Source organism: Microtus pennsylvanicus, chromosome 9, assembly GCF_037038515.1.
Source record: "Microtus pennsylvanicus isolate mMicPen1 chromosome 9, mMicPen1.hap1, whole genome shotgun sequence".
Lineage (NCBI taxonomy): Eukaryota > Metazoa > Chordata > Mammalia > Rodentia > Cricetidae > Microtus > Microtus pennsylvanicus.
Window position 1 is genome coordinate 25,432,101 of NC_134587.1, and position 27,013 is coordinate 25,459,113.

The following is a 27,013-nucleotide window of genomic DNA, read 5'->3' on the forward strand; positions in this document are numbered from 1 at the left end:
GAGCCTAAAACGAAATGACCAGTTTGTAAGACTCAACTAGAATAAACCCAACAGCAGTCACTAAACACTGAGCCTCCATAGCTCCCTGAAAAGCTGCCAGTTTGCTCTGTGGTGAGGAAGGAAGGCTGAGTGTGTGCAACAGCTTCTGGCGGGAGGCTTCCAGCTGTTGGCTAGCGTTCTAGGTGATGGATGTGCATGAGCAATTCCCTTAAACAACACATTTTCTGCCAAGTACAAACACACTGGAAGCTCATCCAAAAACTCCTTGGCAATTAAAGTTGCAAGAAAGTGGTCACTCTGTCCATCCACCTCCCTTACAAAAAGGTGACCCTGTTCTTGGCAGCCACCTCCACCCACGAGCCACAGAACACCTTCATCGTCCTGCTCCTTGCCTTAGCCTCGCAGCTCATTGAAAACCCTGCTTTATTACACAGGCAATAGCTTTCCGAGGAGGATGGGGATGTGGCAATTGTACTCTTTCTGACGCTTTCTTCTGTTCTCCCTTCCTTAAAACACAAAAAGAAGAGAGAAAAAAAAGACCTTCCCAGATCCCGACTCCTTCCCCTTGTCTCCAGACAAGCAACAGTCAGGAATAGGTAGTGGACCAGTGCCTTGACCAGCGCCATCTGGTACCTGGCCTCTTTGAGTCAGCTCAAAGGTGAGAGGGGCGGCTTCGAAGGACGCACTCAACAGCGGGTGTGAGCCAGGTCCTCTGCCGCTTTCAGCCTTTCTCCCCAAATTCTTTTCTTGTTCATCACGTCAGGAGTGTTTAGTGACCTCCTCCTGGCCTTTGGGGTTGCAGAAGCCACAAAGCCTGCCAGTTTGGTTCTTTTCCTCGTCCCCATCTCCCGGCCGAGGGGGAGGCAGCTCGGCTCTGTTACCAGCAGGGGCCGCTGTTCGCTCAGAGCAGCCGCCGGGCCACCGCGGCGGCCCGCGCCTCCCACGGCACCTCCGGCCCAACCCGCCAAGTTCCAAGAGCTCCCAGTCGAGCAAGCGCCGGGAACGAGAGCTGCCCGGGCAGCACACAGAGCACAGGAGCCAGCTTGCGGCGCATCCTGGAGAGGTTCCTGCGATACTCACAGCCCGGGGACTTTGAAAGGGAAACCGAGGAGCCCCGCACGCACAAGTGCGCCAGCCAGCGCTCCGTCCAGCACCTGTTCCTCCCGTGCCACCGCCACCCGGGTCGCCACCCCTCCGATTCTCGCCTCCCAGGCTCCCACTTGTTCCCGGGATGAATTCAGTGCTGGGCAACCAGACCGATGTGGCTGGCCTCTTTCTGGCCAACAGCAGCGAGGCGCTGGAGCGCGCCGTGCGCTGCTGCACACAGGCGTCGGTGGTGACCGACGATGGCTTCGCCGAGGGTGGCCCCGACGAGCGTAGCCTGTACATCATGCGCGTGGTGCAGATCGCAGTCATGTGCGTGCTCTCGCTCACCGTGGTCTTCGGCATCTTCTTCCTTGGCTGCAACCTGCTCATCAAATCCGAAGGCATGATCAACTTCCTAGTGAAGGACCGGAGGCCGTCGAAAGAGGTTGAGGCAGTGGTGGTGGGACCCTACTGAGTGGCCCTCGGGTCCCCCACGGCTGGTGCTCCTGGCACCTCCAGAATTCCGCCAGCCGCGATGTACCCCTCACCATCAGAGACTGAGCAAAGCAAACCTGTCGGAGTCAATTTTTTCTCTCGACTTCTGCCTTTGGGGGAAAAAGTGACCCATTTCTGATCGCTCTCCGTAAAGGCCCCAAACAAGCCTTCAGACCAGGAACGTCCAGACTTCGGGACTCAGCAGCAGGTGGCAAAAGAGGGCGATTAGGGCGCAGAACTTTGGGAGCGGCTTCTTGCCTGAGATGCGGGGGAGATGGACCGGGAGAAGGCCCCTTTCCACCTGCAGGTGGGCCCAGCACTGGGGACAGCTGGAGGGGCCGAGCAAGGTGGGGGGTGGGAGTGGGGGGTATACCCAGCGGCACCAGTAGCTGGAAAAGTGACCTGTTTATACTGCACGTTGTAGACCCAATGACAACATATATGCGTGTGGGTTTTGCGACCTGCGGTGAGAGTGGAACTTTGATCAGTAGTAGTAACCTGTGGTTTTAAGAGATCTGTGTTAGTTTGCTTGAATACAAATATTTGATAAGTCTTTTATGCCCTACTGGCCTGTTTGCCTGCCTGCCGATTAGGTTAGAGTTTTTGTCATCCTGGGAGAAGGGGTGGGGGGAGGGGAGCCTGAGACTGTGAATGGGGTAAGTCCTTTCTTTTAGTGCATTTCCAGCTGGGTCTTTTTGGGGGGCTGGCGCTCCGGCTAAGCCCGGGACAAAGATCCAGAGTAGAATTCATAGCTCGTGTCTGCACGGTTTACGACACAAAAGTGCTCTTGATATCCGTGACACCATTTGACTTTTTCTTATTTAACATTTCCTTAATAAATGCAACATTTAAGTGTTTTGTTTCTGGCTTCCTGGTAGTCATTCATTCTCCCGGCGGAGGGGAAAGTCGTCTGCGCAGTCTGGGTCCCGGCCAGGAGGCTTCTCCTTGCAGGAGCTGCGATTCTACTCCGTAGATCCATAGATCCTCGGAGGGAAGGAGGGGCCCGACAGAGTGCACAGGGATTTGAGACACACACCAAGCCCCAGGCACAAAAAAACATCTCTCTAAAACGGCGGCCTTTGTTTTCTCCCATATTTACGACTTTAAATTTCACTTTGTCTTGGATGTCAGGTAGGTCCCTGCGGGAAGATTACACTTCGAGACCACACTTCCGTACCAGGCTCCTCGGGGAACTCTAGGTTACCCAGCTAATGAAAGGAGAAGACGGCCAAGCCAGCCCTTAGGGAGGGCTTCTTTCCCCAGACCCACGTCAGCAGGATGGCATAGGGATGCTATTCCAGAAAAAGACAGATTCCGAGTAAAAGTAGCTGCCGAAGTTCGAAATCCTCAGTAGATAGAGTAAACCATTGTGTCCAAACTAGGAGGTATTTGTTGTCTTTGTCGTATTATGTTTTATGGAGAAAGGAATCAGATAAGATACCAACGAAGAAATGACAAATGTTTGAGGTGAGGCGTTAATCCCACAATGGATATATATATATATATATATATATATATATATATATATATATATATATATATATATTCTTCACATTATATCCCGTAAATATATGCAATCCATCAATCAACTTAAAGTAGTACAGAGAGAGAGAGAGAGAGAGAGAGAGAGAGAGAGAGAAGAGGGAGAGAGATGAACATGTGCCTGCTTCTTTAGTCAGCTATTAGTCCTGGACCAGGAAAAGGGCTCAAAGGATTTAGCCCAGTCCTGATACTCAGTACTACCACAAGCCACACTTGAAAGTTTGGGCTGGAACAGCTACAGACAGTGTCTGCACACACCTTTAGGGCACAGAAATTGTAGGCCCTGTTGAAAGAAGGGCTAGAAAACAACCCTAAGGTTCCAATAGTTGAAGTTTAACTTGGTCAAAGGTTTGAGCAGTTTTTCTTTCTGTCTTATTTTCTACCAGGATGCTGTAACAGTGAGGGAAAAAAAGTAAAGACGTTGCAATAGTAACTGTAAAAGTACCATGAAATGCGATGAAATGTCCCATATTTATAGAGAGAAATGGCACACAAACATGGCCTATGCCTCAGAGGGCTGGGTTCTACTCAGAGTTACCCTTACTAGGAATTATAGCCTAGTGTTTGGGGAGGGGGTTAATGTCAATGGTGTCAAACTTGAGTGAACACGCATATACCCTCTCTCTCTCTCTCTCTCTCTCTCTCTCTCTCTCTCTCTCTCTCTCTCTCTCCTCTCCTCTCTGTTTCTCTCTCTCCTCTCTGTTTCTCTCTCCCTTTCTCTCTCTCTCACACACACACACACATACACTCCCTCCCTCCCTCCCTCCCTCCCTCCCTCCCTCCCTCCCTCTCTCTCTCTCTCTCTCTCTCTCTCTCTCACACACACACACACACACACACACACAGAGAGAGAGAGAGAGAGAGAGAGAGAGAGAGAGAGAGAGAGAGAGAGAGAGAGATTGGAAGTTTGGGCCTGTTTTGTCTTTTCAGCAGGGAAGGTTTGCTTGTGTCTCTTCTCGAGTGGGGAGCAGTAGGGTCACCCGTCAACAACAGGTAGCCACGCTGAATCACGGGAAACAGTGTGCAGTTCAGTAGTGTGTGGGAGAAGAGATGAGATGTTCTATTTTGTCGACAGTTTCTGTGGCACAGACATAGTCTGCCGCCTCCATGTTTCAGAGAAAACAAAACAGCATAATGATTCTACCCTGTAAGAAGCCAGATTCTGAACTGTAACTCTTGTGTGGGTCTGTCCTGTGGATTTACGAGCCCACCTGCAGGCTCAGTGCCCTGGAGATAGTGATTTGTCTTAAAAACACATCTGCTAGACTCACTAGGAATCTTTCCTTATCTTCTGATGTGTCTGGCTTGCACGATCACAGTTAGCTCCAGAGAGTGGGCAGGAATTAACCCTACAAGCCACTCTGAAACTGTTCGATTGAAACAGGGTTTCATTGATAACAAAAGTCTAACAAACTGAGGAAAACAGTCCTTAGGCAATGGAAGCCCTCCAGTACCACCTGCAGCTTCACCTTCTTAGTCTTTCTTCACCTCTCTTACATCTTCCCTGCACCTCAAAAGTAAAACATGCACTTTCATCTCCCGCCTCTGCAGAAATTGTGATTGGGAGATAAAACAGAACCTGTATGGGTTAGTCCTTGTGCAGACCTCTGCAGAAATTGTGATTGGGAGATAAAACAGAACCTGTATGGGTTAGTCCTTGTGCAGAAAAGCTACAGAAGCATAGGGCTGGACTCTGTGATCTATGTACTGCAGGGAAAGGCAGTCTGAAATACAGAGCCCTGGGGGCAGTTTCATAAAAGCAACCCTTCTCTCCAGGTCACACCCATTTGTTACTTAGAGAGATGCCAAGTGGTTCTGGTTTTTATAGGCGAAGCGAGAGGCTTTTTACACACCCTCTTCCCTGGTGACCACACAGCAACTACTTCTCCAAGTCCACACTGCTCCTTCTGCTCTATCTTTGAATCTCTGTGTTTTTTATTTGAACAAACTCGTGAAATAAAACTTTTAATCCTGCCCAGAGTTTATGGAGTGTTTTGCTTTTCTCCCCAACAAGCTTCCAGGAAAGTTGGTTTTAAACTCCATTCCCCATTTTACCTAAGGAATCTATGCTAGCCTAAAGAGACTGGGAGTTGAGTGGGTAAATACAGACACCAAAGTCTGTGCTCCCATGTTTACATCTACCATGTGGTCAGTAGTGTGGAAATAATGATTCGTGTAGGGGATCTCTGTAAAAAGCTTCCTCGATCTGGTCAGCCCCAGAGGGACTTTTTTGATTAGTACCAAAGCCTTTCTCGACCAACAGCCCAGAGGAAGCCGAGCTTTTCGTGAAAGGCACCTGACAGGTGAGCAGAATTTCAGGCTAGAGAGATAGCCACTCTTGCTTCTAAACTTAACTGGGTGGCCTCCCCAGGATCAGTCTCTCCTAGTCAATACATTTTATTTTTTTCTAAGATCTGAAAATGAATCAAAAACTTAAGGGCTAGTCACCTAGACGGAATTCAAACCAAAGGTGCAACCCTGTCATCTTGAATCTGAAGTTGCAGTTACTCCTTATAGATACTCTGCAATGACTGATTCAAAATCTGCTTGGTTTCTCCGTGGCCCTGAGTCAAATTTGTTTCTCCCTATGACATTCAAGGAAGGCCACTTGCTAGACAGTAGAACTCTGGGATTACATTGCTCTCTAACTGGCTTGGTGGCCATCGAGGATGGTTGATTCTAAAGGAGTATTTCAATTCTATTGAATATGCTAACATTTTCAGGGTATTTTATAAATCTCTGCAACACATCTTAAAAAATGCATCTTGTTTTCTAGTCTTGGCATTTTTCAGACCTTTTTTTTCTCAAAAAAAAAAAAACCCAAAGGCATATCCATTTGCGTCATTTTATTTTAATAATCCAACCAAAATTCAGATAGCTCACCAGATCTAGTCACCACAGTATATTAACACTGGATAAGAAAAAAAAAGCCCCTTGAACTGGGAAGCAAGAGGTTCTTATAAGTACTCATTCAAATGAGTATACAACGTTTCTAATACAAACTTCCTGTAAGAAGAGGAGAAATTAACTGCAGGTTTTTCTCCCACAAAACAATTCTTCCTTTGAGCTTGGACAACAACATACAACAGCTGTTCCAAATGCAGTATCCTTAGTCCTGACGTATATATATTTGTCATTTTGGGGTGGGGTTGCAATGCCAGGAAAGAATTCCAGGTTTCGGTTTGTTCAAGATCTAAACCTAGTTCAAAACTCTACTGAAGCAGCAAGTCTACAGCAATCTCGAAAACAGGAATCAATGCATCTTTTATCCACCTGCCAAATCCCATTTAAATATGCACACAAAAGCTCAAATGGGATATGTTTTAAAGTGCGCTCCAGCAGTAATTGATTTCTAGCATCTGCATTTAAATGCTTGGTGGCTATTTGTTTTCATGGTCCGCTTCACATTTTAGGTACTTTTTGTATTCTTATGCATGTCTCAGATGTTGAAAGTCCAGTATGAATTTTACAGCAACATCTCTGATTTAAAAATTCTTGGCCAGCTGAACACTCTGAGGAAATTAAAATATATAGTTATTTAAATGAGACATTAACAGAAGTGGTAATAATTTTATAAACTGGATTAATTGTCACATTTTATTTTCTTTATTTTCAATATGTTTGAGGAAGGAGCAATATTTGAGACAAAGCTGCAATGAAGACTGTTGTGAGGATAACCAGACACATTTGCAAATGGTAGCTTGCTTCCTAATCCAAATAGCAGTGGCCACATGTGAGAATAACATGTCTTATTTTCACGTATTCAACTATGTGCTTTTGCAAGAGTAAGGGGTCGTTTTCTCCCCTGAAGATTTGCTAATGCTTGCTGCTGCAATATTTCTGAGTGGGTGACTGTGAACATAGAGTGATCAATACAGAAAAGGTCAAGTCATTTGTGATGATGCTGAACAGCACTGTGCCCCGCCCCCTCCCAGTGCAGATCCAGTTTCCATTAGCACTACTCTCTTATGAACTCATGGCTCAAACTGCCATACGGTGTTGTCCTGCAATTCTGTGTGCCCATAGCACACTATACTTACTACTGAACAAAATGAGATCATTCCTACATTTGAATCATAAGACACAGGCACAGACAAATATACAAAAGAGAAAGTAAAAAATCTATCTACAAGAGTTAGATTCTAAAGAACTGCTTCTTGCTACTATTTTGAGATTTGTAGTTCTATAAATATATGTATGTAATTATTCCATAGCCTATGTGTTGGCACAGTCTCGTACAGCAAGAAAAGGTTACAGTTTTACTCATTTTTTCTTTGCTTGCTTTCCTCCCCCACCCCCACTACTTCTTCCATCATTATGCACTGCTTTCCTCGGCCACATCTAAAGGATATACTGCCCGAAAAGAGCCATTGATTTCTATCAGGCCAGGACTCCAGATGTCTGATTGCTTTGGGAAAAGAATTCCCCAGAGATCCAGGGTCTCTCTTTTGCTTTATTTATTTTCCTGTAAGTTAAGCAGGATCCTGCAGTTTATATTCTAAGCAGTATTGATTGTAGCAGGTGTGTGCATCTATGTGTGTGTCCGTGTGTGCCTCTGTGTGTCCATGTGTTCATATACTCATATGCTCAACTCTTCCCACGCTGCACAAAAGTGTTTGACCTCCGGACTGAACATAAGCATCACACACCACCCAATGCTTCACCTTATACTACTTATTTGTTTACAATAAAATAAAAAAGCTTAGAAGAGGGTTGGAGAAATGGCTCAGAGGTTAAGAGCCTTGCCTGCTCTTCCAAAGGTCCTAAGTTCAATTCCCAGTGATCACATGGTGGCTCACAACCATCTGTAATGGGGTCTGGTGCCCTCTTCTGGCCTGCAGGCATACACACAGACAGAATATTATATACACAATAAATAAATAAATATATTTTTACAAAAGCTTAGAAGATATTTTCAGGCTAATTGTCTTGAAATGTTTAGTAAATAAAATTAAAATACATGGAGTGTTACGTTTGTGTTTGTTTTTTGAGGTTTTTTTTTTAACAAAGGGTTTCACCATATAGCTCTGGCTGTTCTTGAACTCAATATATAGACAAAAGTAGCCTTAAACTCACATATATCTGCTTGATTCTGGCTCTAGATTGATGGAATTAAAGGTGTGTGCTGCCACACTCCACTTTACATTTGTGTTTTAAGTACATGTCTCTATCTTCATTCACATAATGGGGGGGGGGGAGTAAATTCCCAAGAGACAGAAAAGTCAAAGATTATATACTGTACAAGCATGGAAAAATGTAAAAGCTCCCAGAAATGAGAAAGATTCCAAATTTGAAGGTCGGTGAAAATAAATTCCTAAAGGTTTACAAACACATGCTGACCTATTTAAATGCTAGTAAAAATTTTTACATTTGGACAATTTGGTAAGAGGACAAAGTGCTGCTGACTTACCACTATGATTGTAGAAGATGCTTATTCCCTTCTATTTTTCTCTCTTCTCTGAAGCCTTAGACTAATTGAGCACATTTTGTCAGTTGGCTGAATTGTTCTATTTGCAAGGGACAAAGAGGCCTTGCCAGCCTTTCTTATATTTGTCATCAATAAATATTTATTATTTAGCATCCATAGCAGGCATGACTCTGCATTGAGTACAACCTCAGATTTGGAAAATGGATTCCAAAACATCATGGGGCATAACGAGCCAGTGACTTTATCCTCTTTCTGGACCCATGTTCACATGTTCTTTGGAGATCCAACTGTATAAGACACACAGAGTACAGCTTCTCCTCTTAAAAAAAAAAGACTGAACGCTTCCATAATTAATACAAGGCTGGAACCACTCAAACAATTTAATTTGACTTTCCCTCAAGTCTTCAAGCAGTATACCCTAAAGATTGTTTTACTAAATACATTAAAATTCAAGGTGAACCCTGAAGAAAGAGCTCTAAGTAAATATCTAGAGGCTAGATACATCTTTTTACAAATTCAGCTGAGGAACAGGAGTTTTGTTCATTTCTCCCACTGTGAATTGTCAATAACTTAGTAATTAAGAAGACCATATATAAAACTCCCTTCCTGTAATATATATATATATATATATATATATATATATATATATAAATATATATATATATATATTTCTTATAATAAAAATATGTCCATGTTTTAAATAACATGAATATCTCCTAGGATCACTAAATAAATAATTTAGCTTGAATAGGCAGGTAAATTCTTATTCTTTTGATTGCAATCAGCATAAAAGCAATTCGAGCTCATTTTAAAATGAAAATTAATATTGAATTTTCTCAGTGTTAAGTTGTAGGTTCAAATCCAGTTCCATCAGGTTGATGTGATCTCTGGATGCTTCAGCTCCCAAGTAATGTTTTCCACATTGTAAAGGAGGAAAAATGTAGATGTGTGGATTCCCTTAGTCCTTTGCTAACATGTTCCTAATGTGACTATCCCAGCAGAAAGAATATGCACCCACATGACAACTCTTGAAAAAAATTTCAAGGTAGGTTCAAAAGATAGGATTACTTAGTTAATGGTTTGAGTCCCTGGTCCTGTAAGAAAGCAAAAGGAGGTAGAGTCAGGTCTACACAAATCACATGGGTATTAATTCTTAGTAGAATGAATTCTGTTGTAAGAAGAAATGGGGAAACTAGTGTGGCTAAGATAAACAATTGTCACCAAGCTGAATGAAGCCCACCCCTAGAGAGACAGCATCACTTTCCAAAGACCCACATAGTTTAGAGGGTATTAAAGACTTTCATTTGGGTGCATATTCGCAGAGCAGGTGACCTAGTGGGTTAGAGGATGATAAGGAAGCTGAGGAAGAGGAGGGAAAGGAAGAAGAAGAGGAAAGGAAGAAGGGGATGGAGAAGAAAAGAAATAAGAGAAGTGGGGAAAGAGAAGGGGAAGAGAGAAGGACCGGGAGAAGGAAAACAACTTGGGGAAGGGATGTATTGGGAGTAGGTATATAGGTTATGGAGAGAGTTGCAAGATGGAAATGTTATGATCATATCTCATTGATATGTATGAAATTCTCAAGAATACAGAAAATTATTTTTAAAAATAGCTGTCTCTAGATTGTGCTTCTTAAAAACTCTTTCTAACAGCTCTCTTTCAAAGTCTAATTTATTTTTAAAAATCAAAGTCTTTTACAATTTTAATACACTTTAATTAAAACAGAATTATATCACTTCCCTTTCCTTCCTCCAGCCCCTGCCTTGTACCCTCCTTTTGCCTACTTCCATTCCTCCCTACTCTAAAATCTCTTTCTTTGTTTATTATTCTTACATGTATACATACCTATGTACCTATGCAGGGTGCATATATATGCACAAATATTTAAATACATTCATTTGGTTGGTTGTGTGAATATGGCTTGAGGACTGACCACTTTTTATTGGATAACCAATAAGGGACTCATCTCTGGGAGTGGTTAACTCTTTCCTTTTCTGGTAGTCATTAGTAGCCTATAGTTCTTTTTCTGGGGTTGCAACCCCATGAAAATTTCTCCCTTCCATGTTAGGTATGCCTATTAATATTGCTATTACTCTTCTTTATACAGCCATTTCTAGGAGAGGCTGTTTCAAACAGACTTACTGGTACTCCAACTCTTGAAATATTTCTATCCCTTCTTTCCTGATGTTTTCTGAGTTATAGATGCAGAAGCCGCAATGTAGATATATCCATTGGGGTTGGACTCTTCATAACATGCTTCAGCTGGAGAGGAGGTAGGGAATTCAATACAGTATGAAAAGGGGGACCAAGGGACAAATGACACCAATATTGTTTTATAAAGCCTCAATGAATCATATTATATGTTTACCTAAAACCATACACAATAATATAAGTGTATGTAAGATATACATATCTAAAGGAAGTTACGGCACTAAAGCTGACAAAGCTACTCACAAAACCACAGAACAAAAGAGCAGACCAGGCATGGGAAAGAGCCTTTGGAATGGTTGAAAGGGTTGAAGGTAAACCCTTATTTCTAAAGACACACATGCTTAGAACACAGGACTTGGATGCTTCAAGTTGGTTCTAACCTAAAAGCCTTCTTCTTGTGGTCAAGCTTCCTATGAACTACAAAATATTAGGTGGGCAATTAAGAGTCCTACAGAGCTGCAACACCTATGAATCACAGCAATGACCAGAGCGACAAGAGATCCATAAAAGCGCAAGGAAGCATCATTCATCAGTTCCTGGTAACAACTGGCTGTCTAATTGGACACAAGGTCCATTCAGTAGATGGGAAATCATGCTTGGTACTGTAGATCTAGCCAGCTTCCCATGGCCAGTGAGGTCATGAACCTTAGAAAAGAATCCACTACTGACTCTTTGCTAGATTACTATAATCCCTTACGACTTTCTAAATCTTATTCTCATATATACAGATTAACGTCAATGTTAACACTCATCACAGAAACCTACAACTTAAGTTTCTCTGTGTCTGCGTTGATATAGTTCCACCTGTCCTGGACAACAGCCAGGATATCTGACGCATGCATTGCCCTCACCTTGAGCCTGGTAGTATGAACTTGGATCATCTATGCTTTAGATTCTCAGATCTCTGCATGTTCATGAGATTAAAATGACCTGTGTTCATTGGACCTGGATGGAAAATGTCTGTAATAGATATTATATGGCACATTTTATATTAGAAACCAATTAATGATTCATTATTAGACAAATTTAAATGGATTTATTTGGTGATAAAATTTCTTCAAAGCTCTGTGACTCTTCATAGGAAAAATAAAACAAACAAACCTGAAAAGCCATAATTATAATATATGCATGAAAAAAATCTACTTTCAATAAAAAATAGCCAACATTACTAAAGTTGATCTGAAGAACTCATTTTGATGGGGCTGTTCTTGTGACTTCTCTGATGTGGAAGACCTGTGCTTTAAGCACGTATACTGTTTATATTGTCATTCTTTGAACTCTTCTTAAATCTGCTTATAAATTTTCTATCATTGTCATCTAAAGTTATTCTAGCTGAAAGAGTTGGATTATTTTTCTTATCCACACAGAAATTGCAACAACATTGTTCATCTTTTTTTGGATTTTCCGCTACATTGCCGGCCTTCCTTCTGACCAAGGAACTCACATCTCCTCAATACAACATTCTGTTTTGACAGGAGCTCGGGCTGTATCCTACTGGTGCATTAGTAGCCTTCTTGGTTCTTATTCCCAGGTGGAGGTGGGAGGCAGGGAGCTGATGGTGTGGTTCAGAGGAGCTTGGTCAACCATGAAGACTTGGAGCTTTTTTCTCATATTGCTCATTTCAACAGGCAGGCACTTCCATTTCCAGGAGCGTGGGCCTGAATCTGAACAAAGGTAACTGAGAATTCTCCCTGGAGGGTTTTTATGTGTGCAGCACAATACAGCCTCCCAGGAACACTTAGACATAAATGAGAGAACGGGATCAGTTTCAGACATCCTGTCCTCGTTTTTCCGGCATGACGGTCAACTCATAGGATGACAATTTATTTTTTAGTAAATATTAATGTCAAACAATTTTCAATAGCTAATAATAGTATAACACCTACATAATTTAAGACAAGCCAGACATTATTGACTGATTAGTTTATATCCAATAGCTTGATCGCTGAGTGGGAAGCTCTCTTGTCACTTCTTGTTTTTCTCTTTTCTGATCCAGTTTTTTTGTGTCTAATCTTTTGGCATCTTAGCCTTTGACCATTGTGGTAAAATTCATTATGGACTGTTTATCGAACCATATTTAACTATGAAAAGTAAATCACGTGCTACCCAGTCTACTTGTAGAAAACTTTGTTAGTCAAAGTCCTTGCTATTTATATATTCAATCAGTGACTGATAAAGACTTTTCCATGATCTTCAGTTAAGCCTTGAATGTTTACATTTTTAATTTAATTCTGCAAATGAGAAAATGTATTTCTGGAAAATATTTCCAGTTTAAAAAGGAGTTTGCTGAATAATTCCTGTGGAGTTTCTGTAAACATCTACTTCAAGTGAGAGAAAATCCATAGCTATAAGTGTGCCTGAGAATCTCAGATAGGAGGTTACATTTTACTGAATGTTTTGCATAGAGTAAGTATATTTTAATTCTCCAGCTTTTATTCTACAAGGCAAAGAAAGACTTCACTATTTATTGAGATAAAGAAACTCTATTCAAAGAAGAACCCTGGCTGTTAGATTCTGGTTTTCAGTTCACGCTTTAATGTGTTGAATAGAGAAAGAAAGCATTAACAATGTTCTATAATTAAAATATTTTCAGATAAAAATATTTTCAATTCATGGTTCCCAGGATACAGAAGGAGTGTTGAGACACTAAGAATGTGCCGTAGACACAATGCATGGCCACCAACATCTTCTTGGGGGCACATTACACAATAACAATAAAGGTGTGGGAAATTACAAACTCAGCTTAGTGATGTTCCAAAGACACTATATGTAAGACTATTATGTTATGTTAATAATAAGAATATTGAACAATATTAAAACTTATCTGACTTTCCTCAATTTTTATGTTAGATTAAGAAATGAAAAGTTGTTTTATTATATATTTAATTTTTAATATTTAGTTATTTTATGTGTATGAATACTTTATTTGCATATATATGTGCATGTATGTGTACAGTATGCATACCTGGTGCCCGTGGAGATTAGAAGAGGATGTCAGATCCCCTGAAATTAGAGTGAAAGATAATTGTGAGCCACCCTGCTCTGGGTGCTGAAATCCTAACCTTGGTCCTCTGCAAGAGCACCAAGTAATTCTAACTGTTGTGCCACCTCTCAAACTCCCAAAAGTTATTCTTTTAAATAGTTGTCTACCTTCACACTGACCCCCAGGCACACAATTTCCCCAAGATGTGGTCCTGTTTTCTGTACCTTCCTTCACTGTTGTCTCTCAGTTGGATGATGGTGTTGTCATGGATGATTCTCACACTCCACCAGTTATTAAAAATAATAGAACCCCTTGATGATTATTGTCATCGCCACCATCACTACGGTCCGTCAGGTGAGCGACAAGCCGCATCTGCTCATTGTGAATACACTATTTCACACATGTTACTTTGAAGCCCCCCATCTTAGAAGCTCCCCTTTCTCCCAAAGGAAAAAAAAAAACAAGGAAACTGAGGTACGAGGAACCTTCCCAAGACAGCACAAAGCAAATGCTCTTGAGCTGAAGTGGAAACCCACATCAGAGAGCATCATGACGCACAAACATTTTCTGCACTGTTGCCCAGTTAATTCTTCTGATGAAGGACTTCCTGTTATAACATTTCAACTTTGTCACACACATGGGGCTTCATCATTAACAACTTGGATCCACCCCTACAGCTTTGAGTAATGATTTCACATAGAGGAATGCATAGCAATTTGTCATTTGGGGGGGATCTGGAGTTTGCCAGTGGCAGTTGGCAGGGGGTGGATTGTGGATTTTCCGAGGCAATTCAAAATGAGTCTCAACTTGTCCAACTATATAGCCTGTGTACTTGGAGATATATAACCAATTATATATATAATTTGAAATCTATAAATTTTAATAAATTATAACATTGTAAATGGTTCTAGTGTTCACTAGTATTATGCTACTTAAGGTTTTAAATAAAGTTATTTGAAGCATAATTTTAACTTATAATTTAAATAATAAGAGTTTTATTCTAAAATGTCAAGGCTCCTTTACATAAAATCAACAAGTATAAAATTAAAAGACAGTTTTATAGACTGGACTTGCTTATTTATAAAAATTTTTCTTTACTTACCACTTGTAGCTTTGTTCCATTCTGATCAGTTTCTATATGCTGGTTCCCATAGTCTTCATCAACTTCGCATGGGATTTTGGCTTTGATGAAGTAATTGGCATGCAGAAAGAATATATAAAAGTGTGGATTATAAAAGAACCTGAGAGGCTTGAATCGGCATAATCTCAATTAGCTCCACTCACGCGTCTACATTAGGCAAGATACAGAGTCAACCTACGAATACACCAATGGATGGTAGGATGAAGAAAGCATAGTACACAAATATGATCAAATGTTATTTGGCTATGTAAAATAGTGACATTCCATCATTTCTGGCAGTGTGAATAGAAACAGAGGACACTATGTTGGGTGAGATAAGCCACGATAAGGAAGTCATAAATGAGAACTTTCTGAGACTTTTAAAATTTGCCTAAAGCTAACAAAATTAATCACACACAAGTAGAGAGACTAATGATTGCCAGCAACGGAAAGGAGTGTTCATGTGGAGAGATCGTTAGTAGGTACAAGGGTGCAACGGGATGCGAATACTTTCCAACATTCTATGGCTCTGTAGGGTAACTGTGGTTGACGGCATCCATCTGCAGATCTCAAGCTTGTTAATAGGGAGCACTTTGAATGCTACAACACAAGAAACCTGATGTGTTTTAGTTAATGAGCATGCCAATCATTCTAATAAGATCCTCACACACTGCGAATGTGTGCTTCAGTGCTACATTCTACATCATTAGCCTGTACAATTCTGTGCCGCCTAAATCTTTTTAAATAAGAAATTGTTTATTCTGGATCCATGTTAGAGTGATCTTGGGATCGCAGATTTAGGTTACCTTCGATTCCACGTTTCAATGTGGAGGCAATTTCAAAGGGTTTTATAGGTTTTGAATAAGGAAGAAAATCATAAATCAAGGTGAATTCACCATACCTGGTGGACTCGTCAGCTGTGCTTGCTCTCCTCTGTGTCTGAACTAGCATCCTGTGACTGACAGATATAAACCTTTCTGAAATCTATTGAACTGAGCAGACCACTACCTCACACCAAAACAGAAGCTGAGAATGTCATAAAATAGCATCTGAGGCCCACAGAAAGTCTTCCTGCATCTTGCCGTGACTGCTTCCCTGGTGTACCCATCTAAATATTTTAAACTCTTCTAAAATTTCACTCCCTCCAAAAATACAAATTCCTATACCTGATTCCAAAACAGCTCCTCAGCACAGAAGAGAAAAAGCAAGGCTTCTCAGCAAATCGTAAGTACAAAAGAAAAGAAGCTAAGGAAAGTCAAAATGAATATTTAGGTTTCAAAGCAGGTTTAACTTGCATTGACGGAAACACAGAATCTCTAGAGGGAAGGAAGAGACATGCTCTCCTGTCCCTTCATTATTACAGCCTTAAAATGGGTCTGGTCCCCAATATCACATTTTTTCCCATCATAAACAAGCTCAAATATATTCCAAGGAAGGCAACTGGAAAGCATTCTATTACCAGACTAGATAAATAAATAAATAAATAAATAACAGATAAATAAAAATGCCAAATAAGATGGTCACATTTAATGTTGAAGAAAGAGTACACACAGCATCAGGAATAACTGACAACTGCTTCAAACAAAGAGGAACACACACACACCAATTTTCTGAGATTTTTATATAAAGTGTTTTGAACATATTCATCCCCATTTCTCTTCCCAGATCCATTATTCATCCATACTTCCTTACCAATACAAATGTGTGTTTTTCTTTAACTCATTAAGATCAATTTTTGCTGCCCAAATATGCTAGGATACGTGGCTTTCCACGAGAGTACTTTAGACTTACCAGGGAAAATTGTTAGATAAGACTGAGTTTCCCTCCCCCTCCTCAAGCAGCTACCAATGCTTAAGCGTAGGGGTGGGGTTTTCCACCCCTCCCCTCTTCATTCTGGGATTTGGTATGGCCTGGGTTTGGATGGGGTTTGTGCAAACCCCTGGAAGTTCATAGGTACAGCTGTTTTTAATGCAAACTCAAGTAATAAACCTAACCAGTGAGAAGTTGGGGGTGCACAAAAAGAGAAACAAAATCTTATTTTAATTAGCAACCATGGTATTTTTAAATAACCGGGGCTGTGTGACTACTAAGTGGCCTGTTTGGGGAACAATGTTTTCTGTCATGGGATGACCACATAAGGGGCATATCAAAAGGAGATCCAAGAATTAGCTGCATGGTTAGACTCTACATCACTGGAATGCCTTCTCATCTTGTGGTTTTATTATTTCATACTATTCCTTTTACACAGGGAGGCTCAGACACCTGGCAGGTGGCTGTGCTATCTGGCTTGAACAAGAAATACCCTTGTTGGCAACTGGAAAATGACTGCCCCGGGAGGATGTGGGTGTTTATTACGTTAACAAGCCCAGAAGCAAAGTAAGAAAAATTAACAAGTCCTTTCTCATTTGCATGCCTGTCTCTTCACACACTGCCCCATGTATATTTGCCATAAATATCTTAAGTCTTTGATCCTACTTCGAAATAGATCACTCCTAATAGGATTGCTGAGAAGTTCCACTCCAAATGACTTGGAGATTATTGTACTGAGGCAGCTGGAGATGTGGCCTCTCAGCTTTCCTCAAGTTCAAAGGCTAGTACTTACATTAAGCTCTCTACTTCTAAAGGGAAATTAAAATGGCTCAAGGGCATTTATTTATCCAAAACAAAAGCATTCTTGGGTTAGGCAGCTCACGGACTTGACAGGATTTGCTATCTAACAATATGGGCAAAAGGTGTTAATGAGTAATCCTTTCTTTCTAATGCAGTACATGATGTGGTCGCTGTCGCACTAAAAGTCAAGTATAAGAAAATGTCTTTGTTTCTAAGAAGGAAAACTTAATATCTTTATGTCTAAAGGCTTGAGAGGAAACACAGAATTCAAGCATGTGGTTAGAGCATTCTGTCTTGGAACCTGTAAGAAGCAAACAGACCCTTTTTGAAGGGTGTGAGGGTTCTACTTTTGTATTATGGAAACTCCAAAACACCTTTCCATTGCACTGCAGTTGTGCCTCTCACGAAAACACATATAACATAACAAACCCAGCAAGAGAAACGTCTGAGTCTAGATGTTTTTCTAGGTGGTAGAGGTGTTCATAGTAAACATAGTAAACACAGAGCAGGGGGCACCAATGTCTCCTGCAGCAACACTTGCCCCAAGATGACTGCATTCTCTGCTATGTCAAATGCAGGCAGAGCTGTTCAAGTAATTGTCTTCCAAAATACAAATACCTAATATTAGCAAAATTATAGTTCATATCTTTTGCAATTTTCCTAGCATTGACTTTAATAGAGAAAAATATTAGACACTGTTATTGGTTAACTATCTTCTTAATGACAGATTTTTTGTTTTATAGTAAAAGAGGGGGCATGAAATCATAAGCTCTAGGTTGTCTGTATCTCAGTATCATTTCCCTTTAACATATTTTATTATCAAGAATGTCCTGACCTAATTTTATAACATTGTGTGACCTCAGAGTTTTATATTCCAATGTCACTGTAATTGGCATTGTCATCTGGGTACCTAGCTTAAATACTCCTTGCTGTAATGTAATTTCATGTCCTGTCCTCAGAGTGGCCCTTGTTTTGAAATTCTGCCAAGAACACCATCTTTATAAGCACTAGGGTTTGATTAAACATAGCCCAAAGAAGCCTTTCAGAGGATGCATCTCACCCAGTTTCCATTTATAAAACACCAAGTAGCATATGCTCTGAAGTCACAATAAATCATCTTCCAGCTTCGACTCAAAAATAACAGATGATGTGCCTCCAGCTCTGTCAGAGAGAAATGCTTCCTAGAAGGAATCCTGTGGTTTATCCATGTCACACGTCCTCTGGGCATCTGGAAGCCCAAGACTTGGGCTGAAGAAGACACAACCACGGAGCCCACGGGAATGAACGCTACTCACAACTACCTCGGCTCTTCTGAAGGATCAGAGGCTTCAACCTATGGGCTTATTTCTGCTCCATTTCGGGGTGAAATTTGGCCAGACTATAGTGTCATAGCAGCATTCAGGGAACCACTAATGGGATCCATTCAATCTTCCTATGCTTTGTGTGCTAACAGTGACATATCAATCAGTCTAGAGAACCACAACCTTTCCCTAGCACCCTTGTGTCTATCTAATCTGTGTAATCAGACCGCATGCTGTAATGGACTATGAGATGTTCTGAAGCTTGCTCATGTGATTGCCAGATGATGGCAAGATTTGGAAGTTAGAGAAAGACCACTGGCGTGGAGAATAGGGTACACTCTGTCATGATCTCTTCTGTCAACTGGTTACCCTGATATCTTAAGAGACAAGCCACTCACCCCCATCTTCCATCCTCTGCCTCCTTCAGTCTCTGCTCTCTCTTCCTGTCCCGAGGTGGCAGCTGTCTCTCTCTCTCTCTCTCTCTCTCTCTCTCTCTCTCTCTCTCTCTCTCTCTCTCTCTCCCCCACTCCTTTTCTGTTTCTCCCCATCTCTTCCCCTTCCCCTTTTCTTTCATAACCCTCTAAATAAACTCTATACTCAAGCTGTCTCTGCATGGCATATCTGTCTCTCACCTGTCGCAGCCTCCCATTCTCTACAGCTCTGCCACAGCCTCAGGTCTCCCACCAGAGCCCAGCCGCACCTGGGACCTGCCTTCCTTTGCCTGGGACCAGCTGTCCCTCATAGCCCTTCACTGGTCCTCAGGGAACCACTAGGGTCACCCATCACTGCCCTGCTTGGGACAGCTGTCGTTTTTCAGACACACTCACCTCAAGTCTTGTTGTAGCTTTTTACTTCTTGATCTACAAGATGATTCCAAAGCCCTGGCCACAGAATCGCACCAACATGAGCTCTGCTGTGCTTCCCCCACCATAGTGTGCTGTAACCTTTAAAGCCACAAGTCAAAGCAAACCTCTTTTCCACTAAGTTGGCTTCTGTCAGTTACTTTGTTATAGTAAGGAAGATGGGCTCTGGGGTGGAGATTGGTTGCTCATGCCTTTAATCCTAGCACTCTGGAGGTAGAAGTAGGCAGATCTTTGTGAGTTCAAGGGCAACCTGCTCTACAAGAGCAAGTTCCAGGACAGCTAAGACAGAGAAACCCTGTCTCGAAAAACCAATGAAATAAAAAAAAAAAAAGAAGGATGGCAACAGACTATGTCCTCATTTTTGTTACACAATCCGACTCTCCTAATACATGTTCAAACTTTCCAGACTTTCTTCTCAACTTTGTTCAGATGAACCAACCCTCAACTGTTCCAAGGCACAATATAACATTCAGAGGTACTGCCTCTTTTCATCAAACACAACGCTGTGTGGAAGTGACGCCTGTTTTGTCACAACTGTAACATGTGCTCTGGAGTAGCTCAAGTTTACAGCATCCCTGGTAATCCAAAGGCTTAGAAGACTACTAAGTTTGCTCATCTGGAGCCAGAGCTACAGTTCTTTAGCTGCAACTGTGGACACAATTTTCCTTTCTACATTTAGTTGTTATGACACATTGACCAATAAAATCAAAGAAAAGAGATAATGTTGAGATAGTCTACAGTGTGGAGTCCTACAGGCTCAGCAAGCCCATTCTTCTTTGGCTACACCTGTTAAACAAGGAGTTGTTCTTAGTTTTTGCTGTTTCCTATGCTTACAAATCTAATGAGATCCTAGGTCACTAGAAAAGTGTCCAAAGAGTTTACATGGTCAAAATAGGCAGGTCAAAAAGAAGACTCAAGATAGTGTTTGGGTACTGAACTTGAGAAATAGTGACTATGGAAACCACTTAACATAGTTGAATTTGGGGTGAGTTAACTAAGAAAACCTTGTTCCTTCCTGTTTTAATATTTCCACAATTTGAGGGACATGGTTAAACTGCTTTCTAGAGTATTTACTCTTGTGTCCTATTACTATTTATTGCATTTATCATTTGCTAGCTCACACATCATTCCCATAGTTTGGGTGTAATGAGCTGATTTATGTGGAAGAGGTTCCTAGAAGTGAAGAGGGTGATGCTGCAAATTAAGCTTTCAGAGAAATTTCTTACCTCTGAATATTTAACAGTAAACAGAAAACATCGTATTGAGAAACATTCCACTAAATTTGATGTGATGTTGGGGAGTAAATTTTAAAGTTCCTAAAAAGTTCTAGATTCTAAAAATGCAATCCACTTTTTTTGGTGCAGCGATATTACATCACAGCTTCAGAGAAGAGTACTCTGACTTAGCCTATTTATGAACCAGGACTATGGGACACGCTCCATCACTTTCGTGTGCATTGACCAAGATGCCAGTCTCAACTTCCTTCTTGGGAGACAAGTGTTTTTAACAGTGACAAATTTTAAACTCCCTTGGGAGAGTAGACTTTGTTTTGTGGCTCAGTGAGTCTGATTAGGATTCTGCTTCCTTTGAGTCTAGAAGAAAGAAATGAAATTCTAGAAGCAGAATATGAAATGATGGTAGTTCCTGGCACCAGTTGCATAGATTTATTGCAGTAACTAATTCAAAGATTTCATGGCTTATGGCTTTGGTAGGCATCACAATGAATGATAACTTAGTAAATAGTGAGAGAAATTTTTATGTTGGAAATGTGTATGTAACCTGCAGCAAATAATTTTAATTCTCTACTATTTGATGTGTATGGATTAAATGCAAATTACTATTTTATTGCTTCAGAATTATAAAAGATGTGCATTGCTATGAAAAGTTCAATGTAAAAAGTTTATATGGAAACAACAGAAAACTTCTTTCTCCTCAAAACCTTAGTTGTGATGTAATAACTAAGAATTAAGAGAAATTAGAAGAAAGAGATCCAAGTAGAAGCCAATTCAGAGTTTGCTCTGTGAAGTCAGCTAGATGATAGAATTGTTGCTTTTTTGTTACTTATAACATTTTATATTTATATTTGACAATCGTAATATAATTACATTTCCTCCTTTCCCTTTTCTCCCTTCAACCACTCCGTGCACTTACTTACCTTGCTCCCTTCCAAATTTATGGCTTAAAAAAAACTGACTTTTTAAAGAACTGTATACACACACACACACACACACACACACACACAGAGAGAGAGAGAGAGAGAGAGAGAGAGAGAGAGAGAGAGAGAGAGAGAGAGAGAGAGCTATACCTAAATACATAAATGCAACCTGTCCTATCTGTTACAATGTTAACAGTAATTATATGATCTCAGGGCTGACCAGAGTTGGTATTGGTGTGTTCTTCCCTAAGAAAGACCATTTGTCCTGCTCTCAGCATTCCCCCAGCTGCAGGCAGTTCTTTGTCTAGGGTTGAGGCCCACTTCCATATCAGCCTGGGCATCCCTGTCCTTGTGCAGGTCTTGTTTAGGCAGTCAAGTTGATAAGACTCCATGGGTGAAACTTTTCTGGCATTTCTAGGAACCATCTGTTCTTTAGGCTTTTCCAACCTTCCTATCCCCCCCTTTTTTTTATAATGATCCCTGAGGCTTGGGTGTAGGCATTGTGTTGAGATTTAAGAGCAGGCACTAGGCTCCAAATGGCATCTTGTTTTCTACATTATGATCAGTTGTGAATTTCTGTAATGCTCTCTACAAGTTGAAAGGAAAAGTTTCTTTGATGAGGGGTTAGTACTCAGAGTGTAAGACTACATGCAGAGGCTAGCAGTATGGCTCAGTCAGTCAGTGAAGGACCTGATTCACAAAGCCTGAGAACCCTTACATGGATGCCCAGCACTTACCTAAAAAGCCAGGTGTGGTGTATGTCTATAATTGCAGCACTGAGTGAGAAAGAGACAGGTAGATGCTAGAAACACATTGGCCGTCTAATCCGCACGACTAAAATCTCTGGGCTCAGTGAGACATGTTGTCTCAAAAATAACATTGAAAGCTACAGAGTGAAGCACTTGCCATCCACCTCTGACCTATCCAAACATGCACACATATGTGAACACACTCACATATAAATAAATCTAGGTTCATTATAGCTGGATTATTTAAACATGATGGAAAATAGACATTGTCGCAAAGGTTATCTAATCACTTGAAATGGATACGTCAATTTCCTGATGTATTTTAAGCTAACGTGAAACTACGAGGCTGACTCTGAAGAATGGAAAAATACTGGGTGCAGAGTAGATATCGAAGAAGAAAAATTTTAAAGTATCATTTGATGTTCTCAAAATATTTACTAAGACAAGACAACAATACATGAAAATATTCCTACATTTAGCTAATATTTTGTGATGTTTATTTTGAATATTTTTATGATGAATGATTTCAAGTACATTGGAAGTTCTCTTCATGCTATGCCAAAGACCTTATATCCCACTGGAAATTTCATGAGTTTCAAGTGATAACATCTATGAAAGTCATAATTACTTGTAGCATGGAAATTCATATTATTTTATTTTATTTGTTTGTTTATTTTTGTTTTGTTTTTTGATTTTTCAACATATGGTTTCTCTGTGTAGCCTTGGCTGTCCTGGAACTCCTTCCGTAGACCAGGATGGCCTCTAACTCACAAAGATCTGCATTCTTCTGCCTCCCAAGTGCTGGCATTTAAGACATACACCACCACCACCAGGCTGTATAATTTTATTTATATCTCTGTGATATTCATTACATAGGTGAAGCCACCAGTGAAGGAGGAGAATTGGAAAGCGAGAACAAGCCAAGGCCACAAACTATGAAAATGACAACTCAAGTCAAATTGCAAGAAGTGTGTTGCTCATGGGAAGGGTTCGGCAAGGCCTTATGACCTTTAGCAATAGTGAGTGAAGGAAAAACCATCTCAAATTTCCATGGGAGGAACAGAAGTTGCAAAAGTATCTGATTCATCTAACCTGAACTGAGTGAATGTTTTTCCAATAAATGAGATATGCTTTGAAAACAATAGTGTATAAAAATGACTCCACAAATGGGGTCTAGAACTTACCAGACAATTATACTATCAAACAAAATTTAAAATTTAGTTCTGGCCCAAAGTAGTGAAATTAGGTCTTAAAGTGTGGGAGAAATCTGCCTATGGGTACTAAAAACTTTCCCCACGTAGGAGGAGTAAAGCGAAGGAGTAGTTTTCATACAAGGGAGCACACTAGGCACAAGGAAAAGTGTGTACAAAGGCCCAAACACAGAATGAATGTGGCCTGCTCTCTTCTTTGAAGCTGGGATGAAGAGAGAAGGAGAAAAGGTCTCACAGCATGAGAAGTCATGGAAAGGACACAGAGTCAGCTGAGGTGGCATTTTAGGTCCTGTTACAGATTCTGATCTTTGTACTTGGAGTGATAGGAAAGCACTTCTGAAATATTTAAAGAGAGCAAGGACTTGCACTTGAATAAGGATGACTGACTTCAGTATGTGCAGTCATTTAAACAGAAGAAAAAAATCATTATTTGTAGTTGAACAATATTAAAGAGGGAAACTAATATGGCTTAAAGATTGATCGACTCTGGGAGAAGGCAGAGATAAATGTCTTAGTGGCTATGGTAATTGGAATGTAAACTCATAGGGAGTGGCACAATTAGAAGGTGTGGCTTTGTTAGAGTGGGCATGGCCTAACTCTAAGGAAATGTGTCCTTTATGGGTGGGATTTGACATCTCATATAGGCTCAAACCACACCCAGTTCACTCCTTTTTGCCTTTGGATCAAGATGTAGAATTCTCAGCTCCATCTCCAGCCCTATATCTGCCTGCATGACATCATGATGCACCATGATGATAATGGACTAAACCTCTAAACTGTAAGTCCCTCCAATGAAACATTTTCCTTTATAAGAGTTGTCATGGTTTCTCTTCACAGCAATAGAAACCCTAAGACAGTGTCTCTTCTGTGGTTCCCATTCTCTTCAACAGGGTAAAGAGGGTATTGCATATAAAGAAATTAGCATGAGAGCTTTCGCTGTAGATAGGGTAATTGGGCAGAAGGTGTCTGGCAGGTAAGAGCATGAGGCCAGCCTGGCAACAGCAGAAGATTCTCACAGAGAGTGGGACCCTGGGAATGAAAGCAGAAGTAGCAAGGAAAAGGCAGGAATAAACATGGAAAAGTAGACAGTGATCTTAGGCATCAAATACTCCTAGGTTTGAATTCCAATGCGTCTACTCCCTTGATGATCTTAAAAGAATACAAAATTGTCTCTCAGAATCAAGGCTTTTCATTTTTGACAAGAAAATGGTTTATTTACTCACTGGATTCTTGTGAGAGTTAAATACTATACTACGGACGAAGCATCACGTTCAATAGGATTCTAATCAATTTTTTTATTGTTTTTTTTTTTAAGAGTCAAGGGGGAGAGAGAAAAGAGAGGTCCTGATTTCTGGCTGAGCTCAGCCTTACACATTGCTCACCACCACGTCCATCCATCTCAACATTTGGGAAAGAAACGAAGATTAGACAATTTGCTTCCAGTCAAAGGCTTTTATTGGCTAAGTCTCTTCTCTGGTGCTATCCAGAAAGCAGACAAGCTTTTTTCCTGGCACATTTAACAGCTTGACATTTTGAGACTGAGATTTAAAAAAAAAATATTGACCAGCTTTGTCAAAGTTGTCTAAATTGTCTCCATACAAAATGAAAACAAGTTTCCATTTATTCTGACAGTACATCCAATATATACAAGCTCAAGAGATATTAAGGTTCCCAGTCTATTGCCAGTGGCTGCATAAGAAGGAAATAGCAAGAAGCCATGCTACTCTGTGTCAAGATGACTATCCAAATCATCACGGACCCGAAGCGGGACAGAAGGCCCTGGGCATGGAGAATCGGCCTCACCAGATTCTAGCTTCTCCTAGACCATGAAGCCCAGCAGCTGGCGGGATGCACCAAGCTCTGTGGTTGGTGGATCTTCCAGAGCACTTGTTGCTACCTTATCCTGGGTCCTCAGGGTGCTTGTGATCACCTGACTTCATTAGTGGTCATCCACAGGTGTGTTCCACACACTCCATCCTTCAGAAACTGTCTGCTGACTCTGGTATTATTCTCCAGCCATGGCCAAGTTTCTCATCTCCTCTAGGCTTTAGTTTATTTGCATTTGCAAAATAGGAATATTGACAATGCTAAGCTTAAGATTTATATGAGGATTAAAACAAAATGTGTCAAATACTTATATGATAACATACAGCAAGGTATTAGTGCTCATGGTTTAAAACTGAGGAAAGAGATTTTTCTCTTATGTTCCTCTGACATATTCAATATACAAATGAATTTCTTCGGTTCATCTACTATAATGGCTGATCTTGATGACAGTTTGACTCCATCAGGAACCAACTAAAACCCAAGCAGCTAGACATAACTATGTGGGATTTTCTTGATTTAATCAAGACTCATCTTACATCTGGGCAACATCTTCTGGTGACAGTCCACATAAAAGGATGTAGAAGAAGGAAGCTCTTTCTTTTTGCCTACTTACCATAACTCTTGACAAGTTCAACCATCCCCCATCCCTGAAAATATCATTTGGAACTGCTGGGACGTCAGCCTTGTGAGCTGAAAAACTACTGAATTCTTTGTCTTTCCATCAGAGTCATTTGTTGAACTCTCTGGATCACAGCCTGTAAGCCACTCGAATAAATCTCTCTCTCTCTCTCTCTCTCTCTCTCTCTCTCTCTCTCTCTCTCTCTCTCTCTCTCAGACACACACACACACACACACACACACACACACACACACATTCAATCCACTGGTTCTGATCCTATAGAGAACCCTGACTAATACATATACTCTCTGAGAATCACTCTTAATAAGCATTCACACTCTTTGAGTTCCCAGTAAACATTATCTCTGCCTAGTTACAGGTGATCAACACATTTGGACTTCAGGCCTTGTAACTGCTGTTTACTGTTTTCTTTCTGGGATGGCTCAAATATGGACTCTGTAAAATGCTACAAAAAAATCCACAGAAACTTACACATCCATGTTCACAATATATGAGATGAAATCAGCCTAGAATAAGGGCTAACGAAAATGTGGTTTATATGCACAAGGGAATTTTTGTCCAGATGTAAAGAAAAAATGAAATTATGAAATTTTCAGGATAATGGATGGAATGAGAAAATATTATATACTAAACCATGAAACAGCATAGGCCTATAAAGACCTAAGTCACATGTTCCCTCTCATATGTATGTTGACTTTGGAGTATCTGTAAAGCTCAGACAGTGAGAAAAGTCCTATTGGGCAGGAGAGGTCTTGATGGGTGGGGAGCTAGTACAATACAAGAAATGTCTAAGTA

General features: G+C 40.8%; 1 protein-coding gene across 1 annotated transcript; it reads left to right on the forward strand.

Annotated features, from left to right (window-relative positions):
* The first annotated feature begins 946 nt into the window (after positions 1-946).
* On the forward strand, positions 947-2,449 carry Rprm (reprimo, TP53 dependent G2 arrest mediator homolog). The gene has a single exon (XM_075985189.1). It carries the CDS (start codon positions 1,232-1,234, stop codon positions 1,559-1,561), a length of 330 nt encoding a protein of 109 aa, XP_075841304.1. The 5' UTR covers positions 947-1,231; the 3' UTR covers positions 1,562-2,449.
* Positions 2,450-27,013: the final 24,564 nt, after the last annotated feature.

Excerpts from the sequence above, each read along its gene's own strand:
- Rprm (XM_075985189.1), top strand. The coding sequence starts at position 1,232 with ATGAATTCAGTGCTGGGCAACCAGACCGATGTGGCTGGCCTCTTTCTG.